At 41.4% G+C, this 19317-nt stretch overlaps 1 protein-coding gene across 1 annotated transcript; it reads right to left on the bottom strand.

Annotated features, from left to right (window-relative positions):
- Window positions 1-10407: 10407 nt before the first annotated feature.
- LOC138605030 (uncharacterized) lies at window positions 10408-18026 on the bottom strand. The gene is made up of 3 exons (XM_069677098.1): window positions 17944-18026; window positions 16609-16918; window positions 10408-10702 (listed from the first exon to the last, which is right to left on the bottom strand). The coding sequence occupies exons 1-3, from the start codon at window positions 17990-17992 to the stop codon at window positions 10408-10410; spliced, it is 654 nt and encodes a 217-aa protein (XP_069533199.1). The 5' UTR covers window positions 17993-18026.
- Between the last annotated feature and the right edge of the window lie 1291 nt (window positions 18027-19317).

The raw sequence follows: 19317 nt of genomic DNA, 5'->3' as shown, positions 1-19317 counted from the left end.
CCCCCCTTTCTTCCAACTCCACACTCTCAGACTGCGACTCAGGCTTTCTGTGTTTGTAGTCTCTGAGCCCCAGCTGATACCGAGGCATTTTTTCTCAGACTTCACAAAGCTCATCAGGAGCTACAGGCGGTATTAAAATCACAATGGCTGCATTTCAAAATGTAAAGAACCACTTTTCTAGTCTGTGTGGCTTTAAAAGTGACAGAACTGAGCCTAAGAGGAAAAAACATCTAGAGACTGAGACAAATGGACTCTAATTGAGTTTAGCATCTGAATTTAGAATTATAAGTGTGAGTGTCATTTAATCCCCTCCTTTTTGGATTATTTAAATTTTTATTTTCAGCCGCTGAGTCATGATTCCCCAGTTTCTGTGAGCACGATGCTTCACTGGCGAATGTTATAAATGCTCCAGCAGAGCAGGCTGCTCTTCCTTTCTTTGCATGTCAGGGGCTGTGTTCTGTTCAGCGTGTGATTGGCCGCGTCTGGCTCCTCATCAGGGCTCTGTGTTCCTGGGCGGCCTGCTCAGTGTTCTATTGATTAGGCCTATGGCAACCAGGGCAGATTTATTCTCTTATTAGAGGCTCCTAATGCCTTATCAGGGCAGATTAAAGGTCTGCCACTGCCTCCGGCTACACTATCATTCAGATCCTTTCATTAGGCTCTGATGGCTGTATCGATATAATTATCCTACGGACAAAGCACTGGCACAGAACTAATACTGATTTTACCACATAAAGATACATTATTGACTTATGTAATATATGTTGATTAACAGCACAAACGGATTATGTTTTCATTTCAAACAAAGCAGCATCATTTATTTCACCTCTCTCAGCAGAACCACAATTACATCTTCCATGAGCGTTTGCTACATTAGATTTCAAACACGTAGGGTCGATAAAAACACTCACTTGTCACTTGTGATTGATAACCCAGCACTTTGAAATTTTTTTATCAATCATTCATGCATTGATCAATAACATCCAACTGTATACTCTTAATGTTGATCTGTTTTCTCTTCCCACCCATAATAAGTAATAATTTTGTCATTTATTTGATGCTTAACTCTCATTATGATCACTTATTCTGCTTGTCTCTCTGTGGACTTCACAGCAGAGCGCATTTCAACACCCAGGTGTGCATTAAAGTCTGTTTAATCCACTTAACTTCACTTAGAGAGCCTGAACATCTCAGGACATGGTTAAGTCTCTTTTCTTATATTTCATCTTTGCCATCAGGACAATTTCTCCAAGGATCAGATTATTTAGCTCGTACTGTGATCCAGCGAGACAAACCACGCTGAGAGGTGATCTGATTGATTTTGAATTGATGTCCGAACAATCTCCCCCCTCTCTGATCCCGCAGGAGCATGTAGAGCACAAAACAAACACAGCGTCACACACAGAAACCCCCAGATCACGCCGATTATCTACTGTGGTCGCCTGGCAACGAAACACAGGCCAACACACACACACACACACACACACACACACACACACACATCATAATGGTTCATTTGGATCCAGCTGTGTTAGCAAAGGGTAGCCAAAATTGAAGAGCTATTTCTTAAGATTTCGTCTTTGAGGAGAAGTACGACAAACGATAAACAATATTAGCAGATTCCTTTAAACGAGTGATGCATGAGGTGTTTCTCTTGGCTCTGAAAGCAGCTGCTGTCTTTCTGCATGGAGATAGTGGAGATAGTAGAGTGTTTAGCTCCAAGCAGCGTGCCTCTGTGTGATCTCAGTCTTACATTTACAGAACGCCTTCTTTCATCCTCCAACACAGAGGAAATCATCCACTGTGTAGGTATTGCAGGGGAGCATTAAATCCATCACGGTTCCAAACACCATCGTCCCACTTATGTGCCATGTGAAAGGAAGACAGAAGAGGCTCTCTGAACTGTTAATTACCTGACTGTGGCTTGAAACAAAAGAAATGTTTTAAGTCAAAGTCAAAGGATTACTTACACTCCCTTCTTATTGTTTTTCTCACCATCTCAAACACTCGTGGTCACTGCCTTCATGCAATCTTTCTTCTGTTCCTCATTCGATTGCTGCCTTTTTTTCAATTGTTTATTGACTTCCTGAAACCCATTATTTTTAGCACACACCCAATCTGGACCTCAGCAGAACGGCAGAAAAATATCTCTCCGCTGGTCAATTTAACACAGCAAAAGGATAATTTATCGCCATCAAGTGAACTCGGATTAAACACGTACATTTCTGAAATGGTATGACAACAAGGTTGAGGCAATGATAAGCTAAATAACAACTTTTTAGGTTACTGTTTTGCTAGCTTATCCAAAATCTATGAGGTGACCCAAAGCAAGCTGACACGAATTGCATCAGGAGCAGAACCATATAAACTACACATACGACCCGCCGCGTCCATGGAGTCCATGGATAACACTTTAAAAGGACACTGAGATAAAAAGAAGCCAAATCATCTTTAACTAGGGCACAAGCAACATGACAAAAAGATCAGCATTTCGCAATAGCTTGAAAATCTCCATCAACAACAAATATGTCAGCATGTGCGTTTTACAATGTTGCATCACAAAGATGGTTATGTTATTATTATTGGATACCAGCTTTAATTCGCTCCAAAGGAGAACATGAATTCATACTCTCTGATGTAATGTGTGTTATTTAATACAATCTGAAGTTAAAAGAATACAGGTAACCGTGAAGTAGAGGAGCTTAAAACACCCAACACTAAAAACATAAACCTTTTCCTGAGTGACAGAATTGTGATTGCAGTCAGCGGTTAAGAGCAGAGAAGAACTACCACACTGCCTCCTGGACAAAGTGTCAGCACTACCTAAGTTGGATTCCCAGCAGTGATTCCTCTGAACAATTGACGTGACCGTTGCTCTGCCACTGACTCCTCTCTGTTAATAAGACACAGGCCATTATGTCCCCAAAGCCCAAGAGTCTGACAGCTTCCCGGCCACGAGGCCACTCATGTCCGAGACCACTAAGAGCTGCTCAGAAATAGAGAGAGAAAAAAAATCACGACTCTATAAAAGCGACTGTAAGAGTTCTCTGGTCCATTTAGCTACCAACTTGAAGTTACGACACACGTGTATGTTATGACACAAATACAACATATTTTTGATCTTTTCGTTTACCGTGCAAAAGCTCCATTGGTATGGCTTTTGCGTGATGCGAAGACCAAAGTTTCTACATTTCTCTAATTAATAATTTAATTAGCATCAACCGTATGGTCTACATCCACGCTACAACAATGCCATTTATATGCAGCCTTTTAAAACATCAATGATCATCCAAATTAGCATTTTAGCAGTGTTTCAGAGCTAATCTGTTCATACTTGCATGCCTGAAAACACATATCACGAAACCATTCAAGTAAAAAATAACTTGCTTCCTCCCCTTTTCAACACTAGCAGCTGATAAAATGCTGAATTGAACTGCTCCGTAGCAGCAAGCAAAGACAAGTAAGTAACATCGGTTGTGATTAGTAATCCATTATGAGTATGAGCTTCAAGCTAAAACTGATGTTGTTTGTCTTTCTTTCAGGTAAACCATCATATGATAGGATAATGGCCGATCACGGAAGGACACTATCATGCAAAAATCATGTATTTTAAGTTGAAAACATAGTAGTGTGGAGTGGATGTAGCCAAAAGCGGTACAGTCAAAAGCATATGAATGTTTTGCTTCTTCTACATTTTTTGGGTCAACCAATGACAAACAAGTCATTTTGTAGGTATTCTTCTTTGATGATTCATCGTGCACTTTTGAAACTAATTTTGTTTACAATGAGCGTTTCTTGAATGTTCATATTCCTCCCTCATGATTCAAAGGACATCTGAGCTAGCGAGTAGCCTGGAACGGGCTTTGTGTTCAATGGCACTGTTATGTTTAACTTGGAAAGGGCCTTCCCAAAATCTGTTCACACAAACTCAGAAGCTTCAAATTACGTAAATAAAGTGTATATTTAGCCTCGTCTACTCCAGCAACAATGTTCAAATCAAGGACAGAAATTGAAAGGCAAAAGCAACAAATGTGAAAAAAAGATTTCCAAGCTTGTGCTACTTGTTGAATAACATTTGGATGCTTGTAGGCAGATTCTCTGACTGGAAGGAGGTGATTCCACCACACTCTCTCAGGCCGCTCACAGATACACACAAAAGAAACCACTCATTCACTTATGACTTTCATCTCTTGCTGACACCCAGCGGGTTACAGACTTACCCTGTGAGGACGACAACGAAGTCCATTACATTCCAGCCGTTGCGGAGGTAGGAGCCTTTGTGAAATGCAAAGCCCAGGGCGATGATCTTAATGGCAGCCTCGAAACAGAATATTCCAATAAAGTAGGGCTCTGTGTCGTCCTAAAGAAAGACAGAGAGAATCAAAGAGAGGATGAGAGTGAGAGAGGAAGATCTTTTTGTTGGAGGTAAGACAGTGGTTAATGAAGCGTTCAGTGAAAGAGAGAGGGGGGTAAGTAAAGGAGAGAAAGAAAGATGGCTCCTTTCACTTCTAGCACCAGCAGGAGTGCAAGCAGGAAGTGGAGCCCTCTTCTTTGGATGAAAAGGGAGTAAATACTATGAAAATAAATATTCACAAACACAGCATGACCTTAAGAGCAATACTAAATCAATGGTGCCCCAGGCCTCTTCATTTTATGCATGTTAACTATCAAACTTTAACTGATAGCAGACCAGTGCAGGAGCATTATCAATATTCCATGAAAGCTGTATTCGTCTATACCTTGGTTGTGATCAGTGGCGTGCTCAAACGCTGGAAAAGGCATGGCCAGAAAGAAAAGGGAGGCACTTCTACTGAGCACATATTTAAGGTAGGAGTTAGGCTTGTTTATGCCCCATTGTCACTAGAGAGAAGTTGATTTCAGTAGAACTGGGGCTGTGCAAAAGAACACTTTGATTGAGCAGAGGGACTTGGTTGACAATTGTAGCCCATATTTTTTACCTAGGAGGGCCACACTCAACCCCTGAGGCACTATGCCCTTTTGGTTGGCCCCGAAACCCCATATGCCCTTCTTATTGGTCCCTTCTACTTTCATGAATCATTTGGCCCTTCTGTCATGCAAGGTAAGATTCAAGTACCTGCCCCAAATGCCCCACTGGTCAGTGGAGGCACCCATTGTTTTGTTTTAAATTGCTTATCTGGATATTCCAAGTACCCCTCTGGAAGTCCCAGTTCCGGGACTTTGGTTGACGTGGTTACCCCAATAAAGCATGAAAGTGGGTGGTTTATTGAGGGCAATAGGACTAATAAGAAGGGCACTTGGGCCAAGCACAGGGGCATTTGGGCAGACCAGAGGAGCAACCCTACAAAACACATATTTAAAGGCGGGGTTAGGGTATATTTGTGCCCCCTTGTCACACCTGAGAAGTTGGTGTAAGTGGGTCTGGGGCTTTGCAAGATGATCTTTAACAGAGCAAAGGGACTCTCTGGTTGACCATTTGGGTAATCAAGCAGACCAGAGGGCCATATGGGTTGGGCTGACCAGTATGGCATTTGGGGCAACAACAAAGGAACTTGCATCTCTCCTGCATTACAAAGGGGTGAGATGAAGGATTGAAGTGCCAGAGACTAAACAGAAATCCGTGTGGGGGGCATTTGGCCGACCCAAAGAGCATGGTGACTGACCTGAAGGCTACATAGATGTAGACTTCGGGCATCATAGGTTAAAATTTTGACTAACCAACATGGAACTTCGGCTGGTCATTAAACCCACTGTTATGACGTTTGAGCAAAAATCAACCGACACAGGGAGGCAAAAGGCCAATCATAAGAGTACTTGGGCATAGAGAAGGGGCATTTGGTCATTTGGACCACAGAGGAATTTGGACCAAACAAAGGGGCACTTGGGCCAACCAACGTGGGTACTTGGTGCTAACCAGAGAAAACGTGAGCTGTTCACATAACCTTTTGGTGTGATACTATGACAAAAATGAAGGATGTAACTGCGGGGTATTTGGAGAGACAAAAATGTAACTTGGTGACCTCTTGGTCCAACCATCGGAGCAACAGTTTGGCCAACCATAAGGGAATATTGGAAGAACAACGGGGTACTTGGGCCTACATCTTGCCCAGCTGGAAAGGCACATTAGTGGTGTGACATTAGGGTAGAAATGTAGAAGAGAAAAGTGGAAGTGGGGTCAACTGGAGTTATCAGAGCAACACTTTGGCTGGTCAAGTGCCACTCTAGTTTGACAAAAGCACATTAGCCCAATGACAGAGCACTCTGCACTCTCATATGCACAACACACATGACTGGGTATGATTGATTTGGGCACTGCATTATTTCCTAAAAACCAGTAGTGTAAAACAGCGTGATCATTTGCACTATGTGGCTATGTTAACCTTGGGCCTTGCTTTAACTAAGCCAGCTGGATCAAGCTGTATGACATGACACTTTTCCTTTGCCTCCATTAATATCTGTGAGAGCCTGGGGCAATGTGCGCGGCATGAGCAGAGGATATCTCACGCCTACACTAACCTCTCTCCCCCCTCTATTTTTCTCTCTCACTCCCAGCGTACTACAACCTGACAGACAGTGTCCCCAACCCCCAGCATCAACCAGCCTCCAACATAAATAATCACGTAAAAGCGGTGTGACAGGCCTGAGCACTGTAAGAAAAGTGACCTTTTCTAACGCACTGGCTGACTACAGTGAACATCACGGTTAATGGATATGTTGAACCAGAGTAACTGTATTAAGCGTGAAGGCTGTGGTTGTAAAATCATTTTGTTGTTGTTGTGCAGAAGCAGATAAGCTGCTCGTGGCCAATAAGAGATGACGTAGGAGCCTGCAACATTTCAATAAATAACAGGCATTGAATGTGACATACAGAATATATATTTCTGTATGCTGTAAAAAGATAGACAAAACATTACAATGTTTTATGTAATGACAGGTCCAGAGGGCTGCTGGGATAAATGTCTGTACTAGTAGCGTGTACACATCTATTATACATACATCTAAAATACTACTTGAATTATAAATACGCTCCCAGAAGACGGCTGAGGAAATTCCCAAGCAACCAGGCGCTTAAGACCAAAAACGGATCTGAAATACTCTTCTTGAAAAGCTTCTATCATCGCCTCCGCTTACAGCACGCCTCCTACTCTGTTGACAGAGCTTCATAAATAATAGCTGATCCCTTGTTCTAATTAAAAGGCTTCTTGTTGTATTACATCCTCAAGGTGGAGGAGGCAGGCAGAGGATGCTTGTTTTCTCCTTTGTGTAACCACTGTAATCACTTTCTCAGCTGCTGAACGCTACCTTTTTTGTTTTCCTTGGTGTAACATTTTCACATGCTGAATGTGCATCACAGTGGCAGAAATCATTTGAAACAGGAGCAGGTGGTTGAATATGAGAGGGATTCATTGACTTTTTCACGACAAGCTGTTGCTCTTTGTAATACTCTATTTTAAGACAAACTCCCCTGAGCTACAACACCCTGCAGAACACGATCAGAAAGTGTTGAACCATGAGGCCACGTGCTTTTCTGTTTTGTTTTGGCCTTTTTTCCCTGATACACAGGGCTGGATACGCCACTTGACCTCATGCTGCAGCCTCTTTGGTTTCTCTTTGAGGCTGGTTAGCTGGGCGACATGACTGTCAGAGTTCAAATGTCAGTTTAAACTGAGTGCATATGTAAGTAGCAGTGGGAACAGGGAGCAAGAGCAGGGGAACAAAGCTAGCTCACTGAGAGGTTCTGCTGACTTACATGATAAAGGATGGTGGGGAAAAAACAGGGACACACACACACAGGGTGTGCCACAGCCTAATGAGTAAAATGTGCTGCGGGAATCTGTTCATACAATATAACTTGCAGGTCAATGCTTCGTAAAAATGGGGCTGTGACGCTTTGTACAAGGGTTAGGAATTCAAAGGTAGGGTGGTTCCTCTGATTACTCTCCATATCTTTCTGACAGGGCATTTTGCCATTGAAACATTCTTTAACTTAAGGAAGAGACCACAAAGAAAGACATGTTGTAGCACTTACCAGCCGCTCTGACATGGGCGTCTTGTCGCTGGCAGGTAGATGCTGTTCCAGGGCCAAGACGATGCAGTTGGCGATAATCGTAGCCAGGATCATGTACTCAAATGGAGTGTGAGGGTTAAGGAACAGTTGAAAGTGAAGTTGCATTTAATTTAATTTCACAGATTAAAGCTGAAACGAGCAAGAGCAAGCTAGGTATTGAAAGTATTCAACCAGAAAATTGCTAGAGCAGCTTGTTCCAAAAGAATGACTTATGGTGCAGTACAAGTCAACGAGAGAACATTACGTCATTGTTAACCATATCTAACTACCTTTCTCTGCCCTTTTCTGTGCATCTAGCTCCCTAGATTTAGCTTATGGAAGAATCAGCACATGTGCAATGAATTCACAGGCCCGAGTGCACAAAGGTGGGAAGGGAGACACGCATTTATGCCATCCAATCATTTCATTTGGTCCAAATGAAATGGTTGGACATACCTAACACAGGCCTGCAAAACAAAAAAGGTTATTAGTTTACTGGGAGTAAAATGTATATGGTTGGTAACCCATTTTAGTTTAACACAATACAGAAGCCCAATCAGAACAAACAACTTTATATTGTACCTAAAAGAAAAAGGTCCTGCATGGTGCTGTATAAAAATGCCATTATGCTTAAAGTTGGACACATTTTGTCCACTAAAGCATAAAACTCCCATCATGCTCTGGTTGAGGGCTTTCTAGAAAGAAAGCATCCTATACATGCACCCATGATCCTTCCAGATGGTTGACCATTTCGAACCATTTTCAATGGTTGGCTCATTCTGCAATCCATTTTCACTGGGTCATTGCCCGCGGGTCAGGGCCTATTGAGGGCCTATGAATCGCAGGGGAATACAGAGCTTATGACCATTAAAGCAAAGATGTAGAATAATTTCCCACAAGACACCCAACTGGCCTGATTATGCAACTGTATGCTTTTTCACTGGCAGTGAATTTAAAAAGAAAATGAGTAGAATGGCTACTTCACTATATTTTCAGTTTCCTGTGGGTGCGACTACTGTGGGCTTCCTTATTCTGGTCGTGTGGAGTGGGAAGACCATTATTATTCGACTACAGCTAATGTTTCACTGTCAACTGCAAAATGCTGTCTTCTTGTATTATGAGTCTAACAAGTCCATACGAGTGATTTAATCTTTCTCAACCTTTAAATGTAGAAAAATGCTTTAGACTTATTTCAATCAAAATCACCTGCTTAAAGGCTGCATGAATGTCTTTAAAGCCTCTGGCATTTCATTGCAAAAACATTTTGTTGCAACAGCACTGCATGGATTTTTGAGATAATCCACTTAGCTTTGCAGTTTTTGCAAAGAATAATTCTGTAATTTTAGCTACCATTGAGCCTTGAAATACTGTGGCTTTTCTCCTCATAAAAGATGAAGAAGAAGCATATTGTCTAAAACTCTTTTTCATATTCATATTTCAGGTTTTAAGACTTTTTTGTGTTTAATGTAACTGCCCTCATGGGATGCTATTGCGAATTATCATTAGTGTGACACTTTTTCCTTCTTGTAAGAATTGATATAAACTCACAAAAACATAAAATGATTACTCCCTGGCAGAATTTTTAAACTTTAAAATAAAAAACAGAGAATTTGACCATGACTCGATTCATTGGAGTGGGCATGTTTTTGCAGCGAGTGGCGTGGAGCGGTGAGCGTGGGCGACTTCAGCACCATGGAGAGAGCTCCTAACTAAGACAACGAGGCGGTGATGCAACCCTGGACCATCGGTCTTCTTTTTTTTTTTTCAAAAATAATCTGCGCTTTGTCTTAAGAATAACGTGACTCTAAACAGTGGGGAAGTGAAGCGTAGTGGGAGTACGCAGCCACGTTCATGCACTTTTACGCACGCAGCTTTTTATTGACTTCTCGTTGCGTCAATCAATACCGATGTTTGATCGTTATTAACTAACGCGGGGCTTGCAGTCTGCGCCCGGTGGACAGTTTACAGCTGACATTTTGACAAAAGAACTTATCAGTCGATACGGAAGCCTAGAGGCTCTAAATTGAGCTGGGAATAGAAAAGGCGATACAAAAGGCGGGCGTGAAGTCTTTTCACTGCCCGCACCTATTGAGAAAACATCTTTGTGTCATGTTGAACAGAGATAAGAAGCGGAGCGACAGGTGCAGGCAGCGCTGCGCGGAGAGGAAGAAAGACTGATACCGCTGTGGCTGCTCCACAGGCGAAAATAACTGGTCGGCTTCAAAAGCACGGGGTTCGGGTTTTTAACAACATAAACTAGAGGGACACAATTCACATGAGAACCTGAACTTTACAGCTTTACAGGCAAAAAGGCGGTGGTTTGTTTCTGCTTTTCATGTGTGCGTGGTTGTTCTTGGCTACAGATGCACCTGCTCTGTGCGTCAGAAAGGATATGGCCACTCTGTTATTCGCTTGGCATACTTCCTGATGAGATTGTCCTCTCGGAAGATGAAGAGGGAGCGGTTGACAGTGAAGCAGTTTTGTTTGACGGGGTTCGGGTTGTAAATGGCCATAGTCCGGGCTCTTTGGGCCATCGACTGCTTGTACACCCTCTGGCCACCCGGAGCGCCACCACCCCGGGCTCCCCCTCTCCCGGCGCCCGGTGGTCCACCTCTCCCTCCGCTGCCGGCGCTTCCTCCATAGCGGGTGGGTAGATCTTCTGCGAAGCGAGCCATTCTGGAAACGCACAGATCCAAAAGGGAAAATCCGAACTGGTGTCAGTGGAAATGGAGGGGACACGCATCACAACAAACACACTTCATCCAAAAACCACAGCTTTAGCGTTAGAGTGAGCAGCGCTGCGTTTGGAAGAAAGAAAAAACAAGGTGGCATCATTGAAAACCATGTTCTCTAGATCCCTTCCATTCATTCATCTTTAGTGAAATTTAAAAGGTAAAAGTTTGAAAGCAATAAAACACTTCAGCTGTGAAATTAGTCACTCCGCTCAGGCTGTTGCATCCTCTGATTGGGGAAAAAAATCACGCCGAAATAAAACCACACCACCCTGTTTCTGTCCAAAATCCTGACAGCATCGTGTCAGCATTCAAACACCAGTTGAAACGTTCAGGATGTCAGTCCAAATAAGAAGAAGCGTCAGGAAAAACACTGCAATCCTTCTGTTTTCTTCACAAAGCCTAAAACAATGACAACAAAAAGCTAATCCAACACGAGCAGTAGTCCTGTGATGCTGTTTGATCGCTCGCTGTATGGGGGCTGAAGGCTATAAAGCAAGTCCTCAGAGGAATAAGGAAGAGCGCATGTGATCAAAACGGACCTATCGGTGACTGGAGCGTGCAGACGCGCTCACCGTCTGTTGGCTGGTTACAAGAGACTGTAAAACTAATGAAGTTCAGAAAAATCCCTGCGGATTACAACAGGAGCGTTAATCAATCTTTCTTTCGGCATCAACAAGAAGAAGAACATGTTTGCTGTCAATAACATAGAAGGTTATAGATCACGGTATGCACCTTTAACATTCTGCACTGCAAAATAAAGTGTAGCTTGCAAAGATGAGCCAATTTCTTTTACTCAATGACAATAAAATGACAAGGCATTGATCGAAAAAGGTTTGCTTCTGAATGAACATACACAAAGCAAGCAAAACATATACATTACCTAATTACCTTAATAAAAAACAGTATGGCAATTAGTTTATGGTTGTATTTTTGTCAATATAAGTCGGGAGTCATTCAGCACACAATCCATACAGCAACATAATCTGATAAAATCAAACTTATTGAGGTGGGCAATAGTAAATATCGTAAGTGTTCTCCATGTTGTCAACATTTTCTTTTCATGCATTCATATATTTAAAAACTAGAATTTGGTTTAAATTTGCAGAGCAGTGTCCTGCAGAGTCCACTGCTGTACCTGTAAAAAACAATAACACATGAAAAATCAACCGTTTCTTTCTTCTTTTCTGTTGACACCTTGTATGTAAAATATGGGCTAAACTCACATCCCTTTATTAAAAGGGGACTTGCAGATGATCAAACTGACAATATATGGTAATCAACATGAAGCTTTTTTATATTCAGCCAAAAGATCAAATATTTTGTCCTTCACAGAGAAAGAAATATACCCTACATGGTGGCAGTACTGATGTTAGGGGTCTATTATGCCTCAAAAAGGGTCAACAACATTTGGGACTTTGGTAATGCTGCATGTAATAATGTAAGGTATTGTTGTGTCCATCCATGGAGCAAAATCCATAGTATGATTTACAGCTGAAGTCCCTGAGACCCAAACCATATGTAAGGAGTCATATTCTATAGTGGACATTTGGAACATGTCATGACTTTGTACATACATACTCAGTGCCAGATCCCCCTGGCCTATTCCATGGCCACGTCTGGCCCATGTATTTGAAACACAAGAACATATACATATATATATATATATACTTTATATTTGTAACAGTGTCTGAGAAGGTTCTCAGTCATCCAGATCATGGTAATTCTAAACTTAATCCAAAAGGCAACTGGACTTGGTTGAAGTTCTACGTTTCACCTCTCATCCGAAAGGCTTCTTCAGTTCTAAACTGACTGGACGGAGCTAGAAAGGGACAAAGGACACTCCTTTGAAGACAGCAAGCTTCACATCCTGCTGGCCAGAGAAGACTGCTGGTTAGAAAGAGGTGTGAAGGAAGCCATCTATGTTAAGGTGGAAAAACCATTCCTTAACAGAGGTGGTGGCCTAAGACACCACCTATCACCAACCCACAATGCAGTGTTGAATTCTCTGCCCAAACAGCTGAGATCACACTCACACTCAGGATCATGTGAGCCTAAGGACCCATCAACACCAGGGGGTACTGACGACTCTCAGTGATACTAGGTCAACAGCTCTTAAAGAACTTCGACCAGGTCCAGTTGACTTTTGGATTAAGCTTAGAATTTTTCAATCTCAGATCCCATCGGCTATAGTCAGAGACGTTGTAGCCTCCGGGGACACTGGTGAACGTGCCTGGCAGTAAGCGATAAACGACTTCCTGAGTAAGCGATAAAAGACTTCCCTTTCAAGACTTCCTTTTCTGCGTGCTGCATTGTTACAGAAAGAGAAAACATTTTCTTGTGATTTACGTGTTAGGGTCTTACCTTTGCCCAAATTTTAACATCATGATGCAGATTTGTAAGAAGTAAACTTGAAAGCTTTGCCAGGTCTGTCCTCAAGAGAAGAAAACTTTTAAAATGGGAGGTTGGATCGATCTGATGCATACGAGGAAGGCGGAAAATCTGAACGCTGAACGGCATTCGTGACACAGCGTCAAAGTCACCTTAAGTTCAATTTTAGATCTAGAACAGATTGTTAGCTGAACTTACATACAGATGTCTGTTTATAGAGATTAATAAGAACCTAAATCGTCGTCAGATAACGCTGATTGGAGCCGGGATGGCATTACGGCGGAATACATTCTTGCATACGCCGCAGCCTGCTCATACATGATTGGTCAATATTACTGGGACTACAAGCGTGGTTCAGACCGAAACTAGAACATGAACAAGTATCCATCTTCTTAAATAACTTGTCATTAATGCTTTGTCTATAACTCTCTCATTAAAAGTGTTCTGTCACAAGATATTACTGCATGGACCCACAGCTGGCCACAAAGCCACCATGGGGCTTTGGAAACAGAGGATGAGGAGGAAGGCTCTGCATATTACAGGAGAACCTACACATCGTCTGCACTATGCCTTTACATCAAAGAAAATATACGTAATGTATCCTACAGACATTTATTGTATTTGTTGTTTGTCTACTTAATAGTTGTGCACAGGAATTTATTACTTCAACTATTTATTCTGGCAGTGTTGTTGTTGTGTGCTTTGTGTTTATGTTTTAATGGCCAGTTCAATTGCTGTATATGTCAGTAGTTAGTTATTTATCATAGGATGGAAATAAATAATCATGTTTATGGTGGCTGGAGGGATTCAGAGACCACTATAAATTCATGTAATAGCAGCTTAGGCAAATGTTTATTACTGTTGGGAATGTTTTGTGTGGCGTTTACTGTAGATGATGGTTTGCTTTTAAATTAGATTCAGATAATGAAATGCAACATTAAAATGTTTACTTGGTCAATTAGTCCTAAAGCTTATATTTGTTTTCACACAACAGTTTCCATTTTCTGTCTTCATTTCAAAGAGTTATATAAATATAAGGTAGGTGATAACTTAAGCTTCCTTTACTTGTTAATTTTATTTTTTTGTTTTGTTTCATTAAGTCAACACGAACAACATGTTCAGAAGAATGGGAACATACAAATATACAGCCATAGCACACAAGGTACACAAAAGTGCATGGTCTGTGGTGTCCGCATACTTTTGGCCTGACAGTGTATGCTTTGATTCTGACCTTTTCAGACTGAAATCTGTTTTAATTTAGGATACAACCACAAAATCCATTCATTAATATACATGTGTGAACTGTGTGTGACCACTGCACACAATATCTGATCAACCTTTATAACTTCACACTTTGCTTACCTATATTTGAATCTATTAGTTTTTGGTCTCTGTCCAGATTATGCAACCTACCGCACACAGGGCTAGACTATTGATCAAGTCTTGTGTTATTTTTCTCATTGTTGATTCAGCATTAAAATCAAACTCAGCTCTCTGTTAACATCATCTGCAGCCAATGCTTCAGATACGGTTAAGGAGCCATCTAGTGGTAAAGCTTGTGTACTGCAACAAGAATGCAAAAGAGTCGCTGATTTATTTGTACAAGCCTGTGCTGATATTGCTGAAGAAATGGTTGTGAAAATAATATTGTTCCCAAATAAAATCACCAGTTTCAGTTCAGACAAATGGGTTATGGGTTTTTAAAGGCCAATTTACTAACCAGACAAAGAGGCCCAAGAACTCCATGGACCCTAAAAAGCTCTTTGCACTGTTACTGTTGTCATGACTTAATCTTATTTCAGTTTGTATTCAATTTATATTGTTTACCTTGTATATTTGTCTCTTGTGGTGTTATACTTCCTGTCTTTATGTGTTTTCATGCTTGTTTATTATTTGAATATTTCCCGCTTGTTTGATTATGTGACCTGTCCTTTTTGTTTTCACCTGCTCCTTGATTGTCTCACCTGTGCCTGATTCCTCTTCCCCTGTCTCTGTGCCAGTTTGTCCTTTGTCGAGCTTCGTCAAACCTTTCATCAAAACTTTGTCAACCTCATCAACCTTCGTCCAGACTTTTGTCAACTTCTTCAAACCTTTCTACCCCTGTTGCCTGTGTGGATGTTCCTGGTGGTGTTTTTTCACCTGTTTTGTTGGCTCTTTAGTTGGACCTTTTGTTGGACATTTTATTCTTGGATTGTTTTGGTTCTTTTCTTTTTCCTTTATTAAATTTATTTCATCTGCGTCGTGTTTAAACAAATTTGTTTCAATGTGCACCAATTAATCACAATAATGAATTGTTTTTTGTTTATTTTTGCTTTGCTTTTTTGGCATAGAAGAGGTCTGCATATGTGGCTTTTTTCAGGCCCTGAGAAGTTTGATTTTCTACCTTCTGTATTTCAGTTTTGTGATATTTTAAATGTTTTAAATAATTGTTTACATTTGGGGTAATGTGGTAGTAAGCAAAAGAAAAAGGAAAGGGGATTAAGAAGGGGTGTGCAACTCTAATATGATACACTTACTGTTACATGTTTCTATTTCTGACCTCTTTTTACAACAAGTGGAGTCGCCCCCTACTGGCCTGTCCAGACACCTCAGGTTTAAGCGGGAAACGCAAACGTGGCCCGGAGCCAGCTAGACAAAAGTTGCCCACATTCATGCAGCTTATTTTTTACTTTGCCAAATATGCTGTTGTTTTGATGTTAGCGATAGCTGCAGGAGAGTTGTGAGTATCTCTGTCTAGAGCTGGTTGTCTGGCAGATCAGAAGCCATCTCGTCCTACAGTATAGTTAAAGTATGGCTTTAGTTTGCCAACCCACAGCCTAGCTAACATTACTCACTGTGTCATTGTTCGTTTTAGTGACACAATGACACGGGTATGCATACCAGAGTGTAAAGGCTCTTAAGCTGAAACAAAAGTGTCTTCAACTGTATTCTTATGCCTAATAAGTTTATACCTGAATTGTTAGTTTCAATCCTTCAATTCTCAATATGCTTTAGAGAGTGGCTACCTGTGATTGACAAGTCACTAAAGGTGACCTGTTAACCAGGATAGGGACGTAGTAATGCGTAACCACAGTCTTCGGCGAAATATGGTCACTTTTGGCTCCAAAAATAAACAAGATGGCGACGGCCAATATGCCCAATTTCAGGTAGTCGACAAATTGTGATTTCACAGTAGATATTTCCAATTATTATACCTTGTGTATGGTTATATCATGGTAATTGTCCGTACAACATTTTCGAAGGGTTTTATAGCCACTATCTTATCAATGGTATGCAGACATTTCTACAGGACAGCGCACATTACCTTTAATGGTCCCTAGCAGTTGTGTTGTGCTGTTTTTTGGGTCCCATGGCAGTTAAATTGTGCTAGCAGTAGTAGTACTGCTAGTGATGGTGATGGCTATACATGTTACTGTTTTACTTGTTTAATTTGTAAGCGTAACGGTTTGTGTGTCTCACCCTCGAGGCCATGGCGTGTTGTTCAGGGTCTCGTGCCTCTTGACGACCTGACGCACACCGTCTCTTCGCCCGGCTCTGCTCAGCCCGTCCAGGTGGAAAACTGCGTCATACTTCTGCACGGTGTCAACGGCTTTCCATGACGGCTCCTCCGGGTCCCCCCCGCTGGCGTCTGTCCCCTCAGGCCCCGGTGGCTCCTCCTCGACCTGCCTACCGGGACTGCGACTCCTGTCAGGTGACGGAGCCCAGGTATCCTCGCACTCTGCCCCCAGGGTGAGCATCCTCCAGGAGCCCAAAGTGGCCGACCGAACCGCTGGTTGGTGAAAAACACAAAAACACATATGCTATTTCTGATCTATGTATACCGAGTTTTATAGCCTATGCTATAGCCTACAAAAGAAATAACTCAGGAAGTCAGCACTTAACTATTATATCAAATCATGTTTGCTCTAAAAAGGATAAGGCATAGTATAAGGGTTAACGTAAGCAGAAAAAAAAATTAGCAGGATTTTTAAATTTGCTTTTTAAGAATAAAGTCGAAATCTAGGCATTCAACCTGGTATTAGAAAATACAGGACGAAGACATATTTTTTTGGGCGTATTTATTTATTAGTTTATGTATTTATTCATTGTGTTTTGCTTCACTGAAGTGCCATTATGTAAATAAAAAATTTGATTATATTTATTTTTTTATACATATACTGTATATACAACATATAAGCCGGAGCCATGCCTCCATATGTATTACAGGTTTTTATTCCATAACTACGTCACTTTTGGCTGTCAGTCCTAAATGTAGCTAGGTTTAAAAAAGGGCAAACACATCTTTTATTTTAGACCCCCAAAAAATGTTAAACAACTTGGGTCTTGCTTTTATATCGTTGCCATAATCTTTTCAGAATTATTTTTTTTCTTCTAAGTTAACAAATGGGTTCCATAGGCCTGCCAAATTATGGAACATGCTCAGCACAGATACAGCCTTACTGATGTGTATAACACTGGTGTGATGGCTTTAAATTAAGGAAAATATCGTTAACAACCAATCTCTGAACTAAATAAAACAACTGTATCCAGTGATTTAAAATTGCCACCTCTATTACCCAGTAATTCACAGAAAATGCAAAGGTAAAAGGCTGAAAGAAAACGCATCATTCTATGCTGCGAAAATATATTTGTCAAGCTTTTCTATCCAGTTGTACTTGAGTTTAGGCGCCAGCTATAGGATACATGTAAACCAAGGGGCCATCACTCTGCGTTTACTACCCTCCTGCTTATAACTACAATAAATAAATATAAAAGTACAAAGTTGTTAAGTGTTAAAAATAAGAACAAACATACCATACACTACAGTAGATCGCCTCTCTGCCCAGCTTGAGTTTCTCTTCATAGCTGCTCTCCAGGGTTACCGTGATACATCCAGCTGCACAGAAGAAAAATCAACTATTTGGCCCTCACAGAGCTCATGTTTGTCTGCATGCAGGAGGCTCCCTGAAAGTACCAAGGGCAGGGGCACCAAAGGCAAAAAAGTTTCTCCCACCTTGGAATGCGGAAAGGCTGCTTCCTGTCCAGCCAGTTAAGAGCCTCGTTATCAGACCAACTGTCTTCGATGCTCAGGGAGAATTTCTCTGATTAAATTATTGACTTTGTTTTTGCTGTCCGCCCTGGTAACCAGGAAGGGAGCAATCATCGTCCAGTTTATGAGGCCTAAAAGGCCTGCAGATGCACACATGCACTCACTTCCTGCTGTTTTGCACACATTGGGGCTAAAGGGGTCAATTTAAATCCAAATCCACAGGGTGTTTGTTACAACAGCTGACACAACGGATTTGTGGTTTTACAACTTTCTCCGATTGAGTTTAGCTGCAAATGTAGAAAAGAACTTAAGATATTTAATCAGGTTACTCTGTAGAATCAGATCAGGGCTGTTGTGCATAATGTTTATAAAAATAAAACTTAGCTGTCATGCACTCTGAAATAGAGCATTATTGTGTTGGGTAAATTTGCATTCATGGTCCTGTTGGTCGTCTGTTGGTGGTCCTTTGTTGGGAGCAATTTCAACCTTAACCCACCAAAACTGCACACCACATAATCAGTTATCCTGTGTCGCCACCTAGTGGACATTATACATGACCCGATTGGACCAAGCTGGTCAGTACATGGGAGTGAGAGAAGTTAGTCTTCAGGCCTTTCTGCAAGAAAGCTTTTAGGAAGCCAAGTGATGTAGTATAAAGAGCTACAAAGTCAATGAGGGGGAAAGTAATGATCACATGTTAGAAAGCAACAATGCCCTAACTCTAACTCATAGTTTATTGTGAAAGGGTCTATTTTAACCCAAACCTATATCTGTTCTTCTAAACCCTGCCTAGTGGTTTTGTAACCAAAAATCTAAGTAGAGACTGAAACGAAAAAAATTACAAACCTAGCATTAGTATATTAATTGTTTACATAATACCCAGTTGGGTGGTACTGCATCATGGTTGAATAAGTGGAGCAGTTTGGGTTGTGGGTGTCTGGTAACTTGACAGGCAGTGTGCAGTTTTGGTTGATGTGTAAATGAAATTGCTTTGCACAGCATTGTCAGGATTAACGTACCCAAGGTGTAGACTGAAAATCAAAGTACAACGTGGTCTGATGTCAATTAAGCACTTAATGAAAGCAGCTCGACTGTCCAGGAACATCTAAAAAGAAAAATAATGGGTGGATGTGTGGGAC

Source organism: Semicossyphus pulcher, unplaced genomic scaffold (genome assembly GCF_022749685.1).
Source record: "Semicossyphus pulcher isolate SPU_LCO1_2020_fin unplaced genomic scaffold, fSemPul1.0.p SCAF_28, whole genome shotgun sequence".
Lineage (NCBI taxonomy): Eukaryota > Metazoa > Chordata > Actinopteri > Labriformes > Labridae > Semicossyphus > Semicossyphus pulcher.
This window is presented reverse-complemented; position numbering and strand designations above follow the sequence as displayed.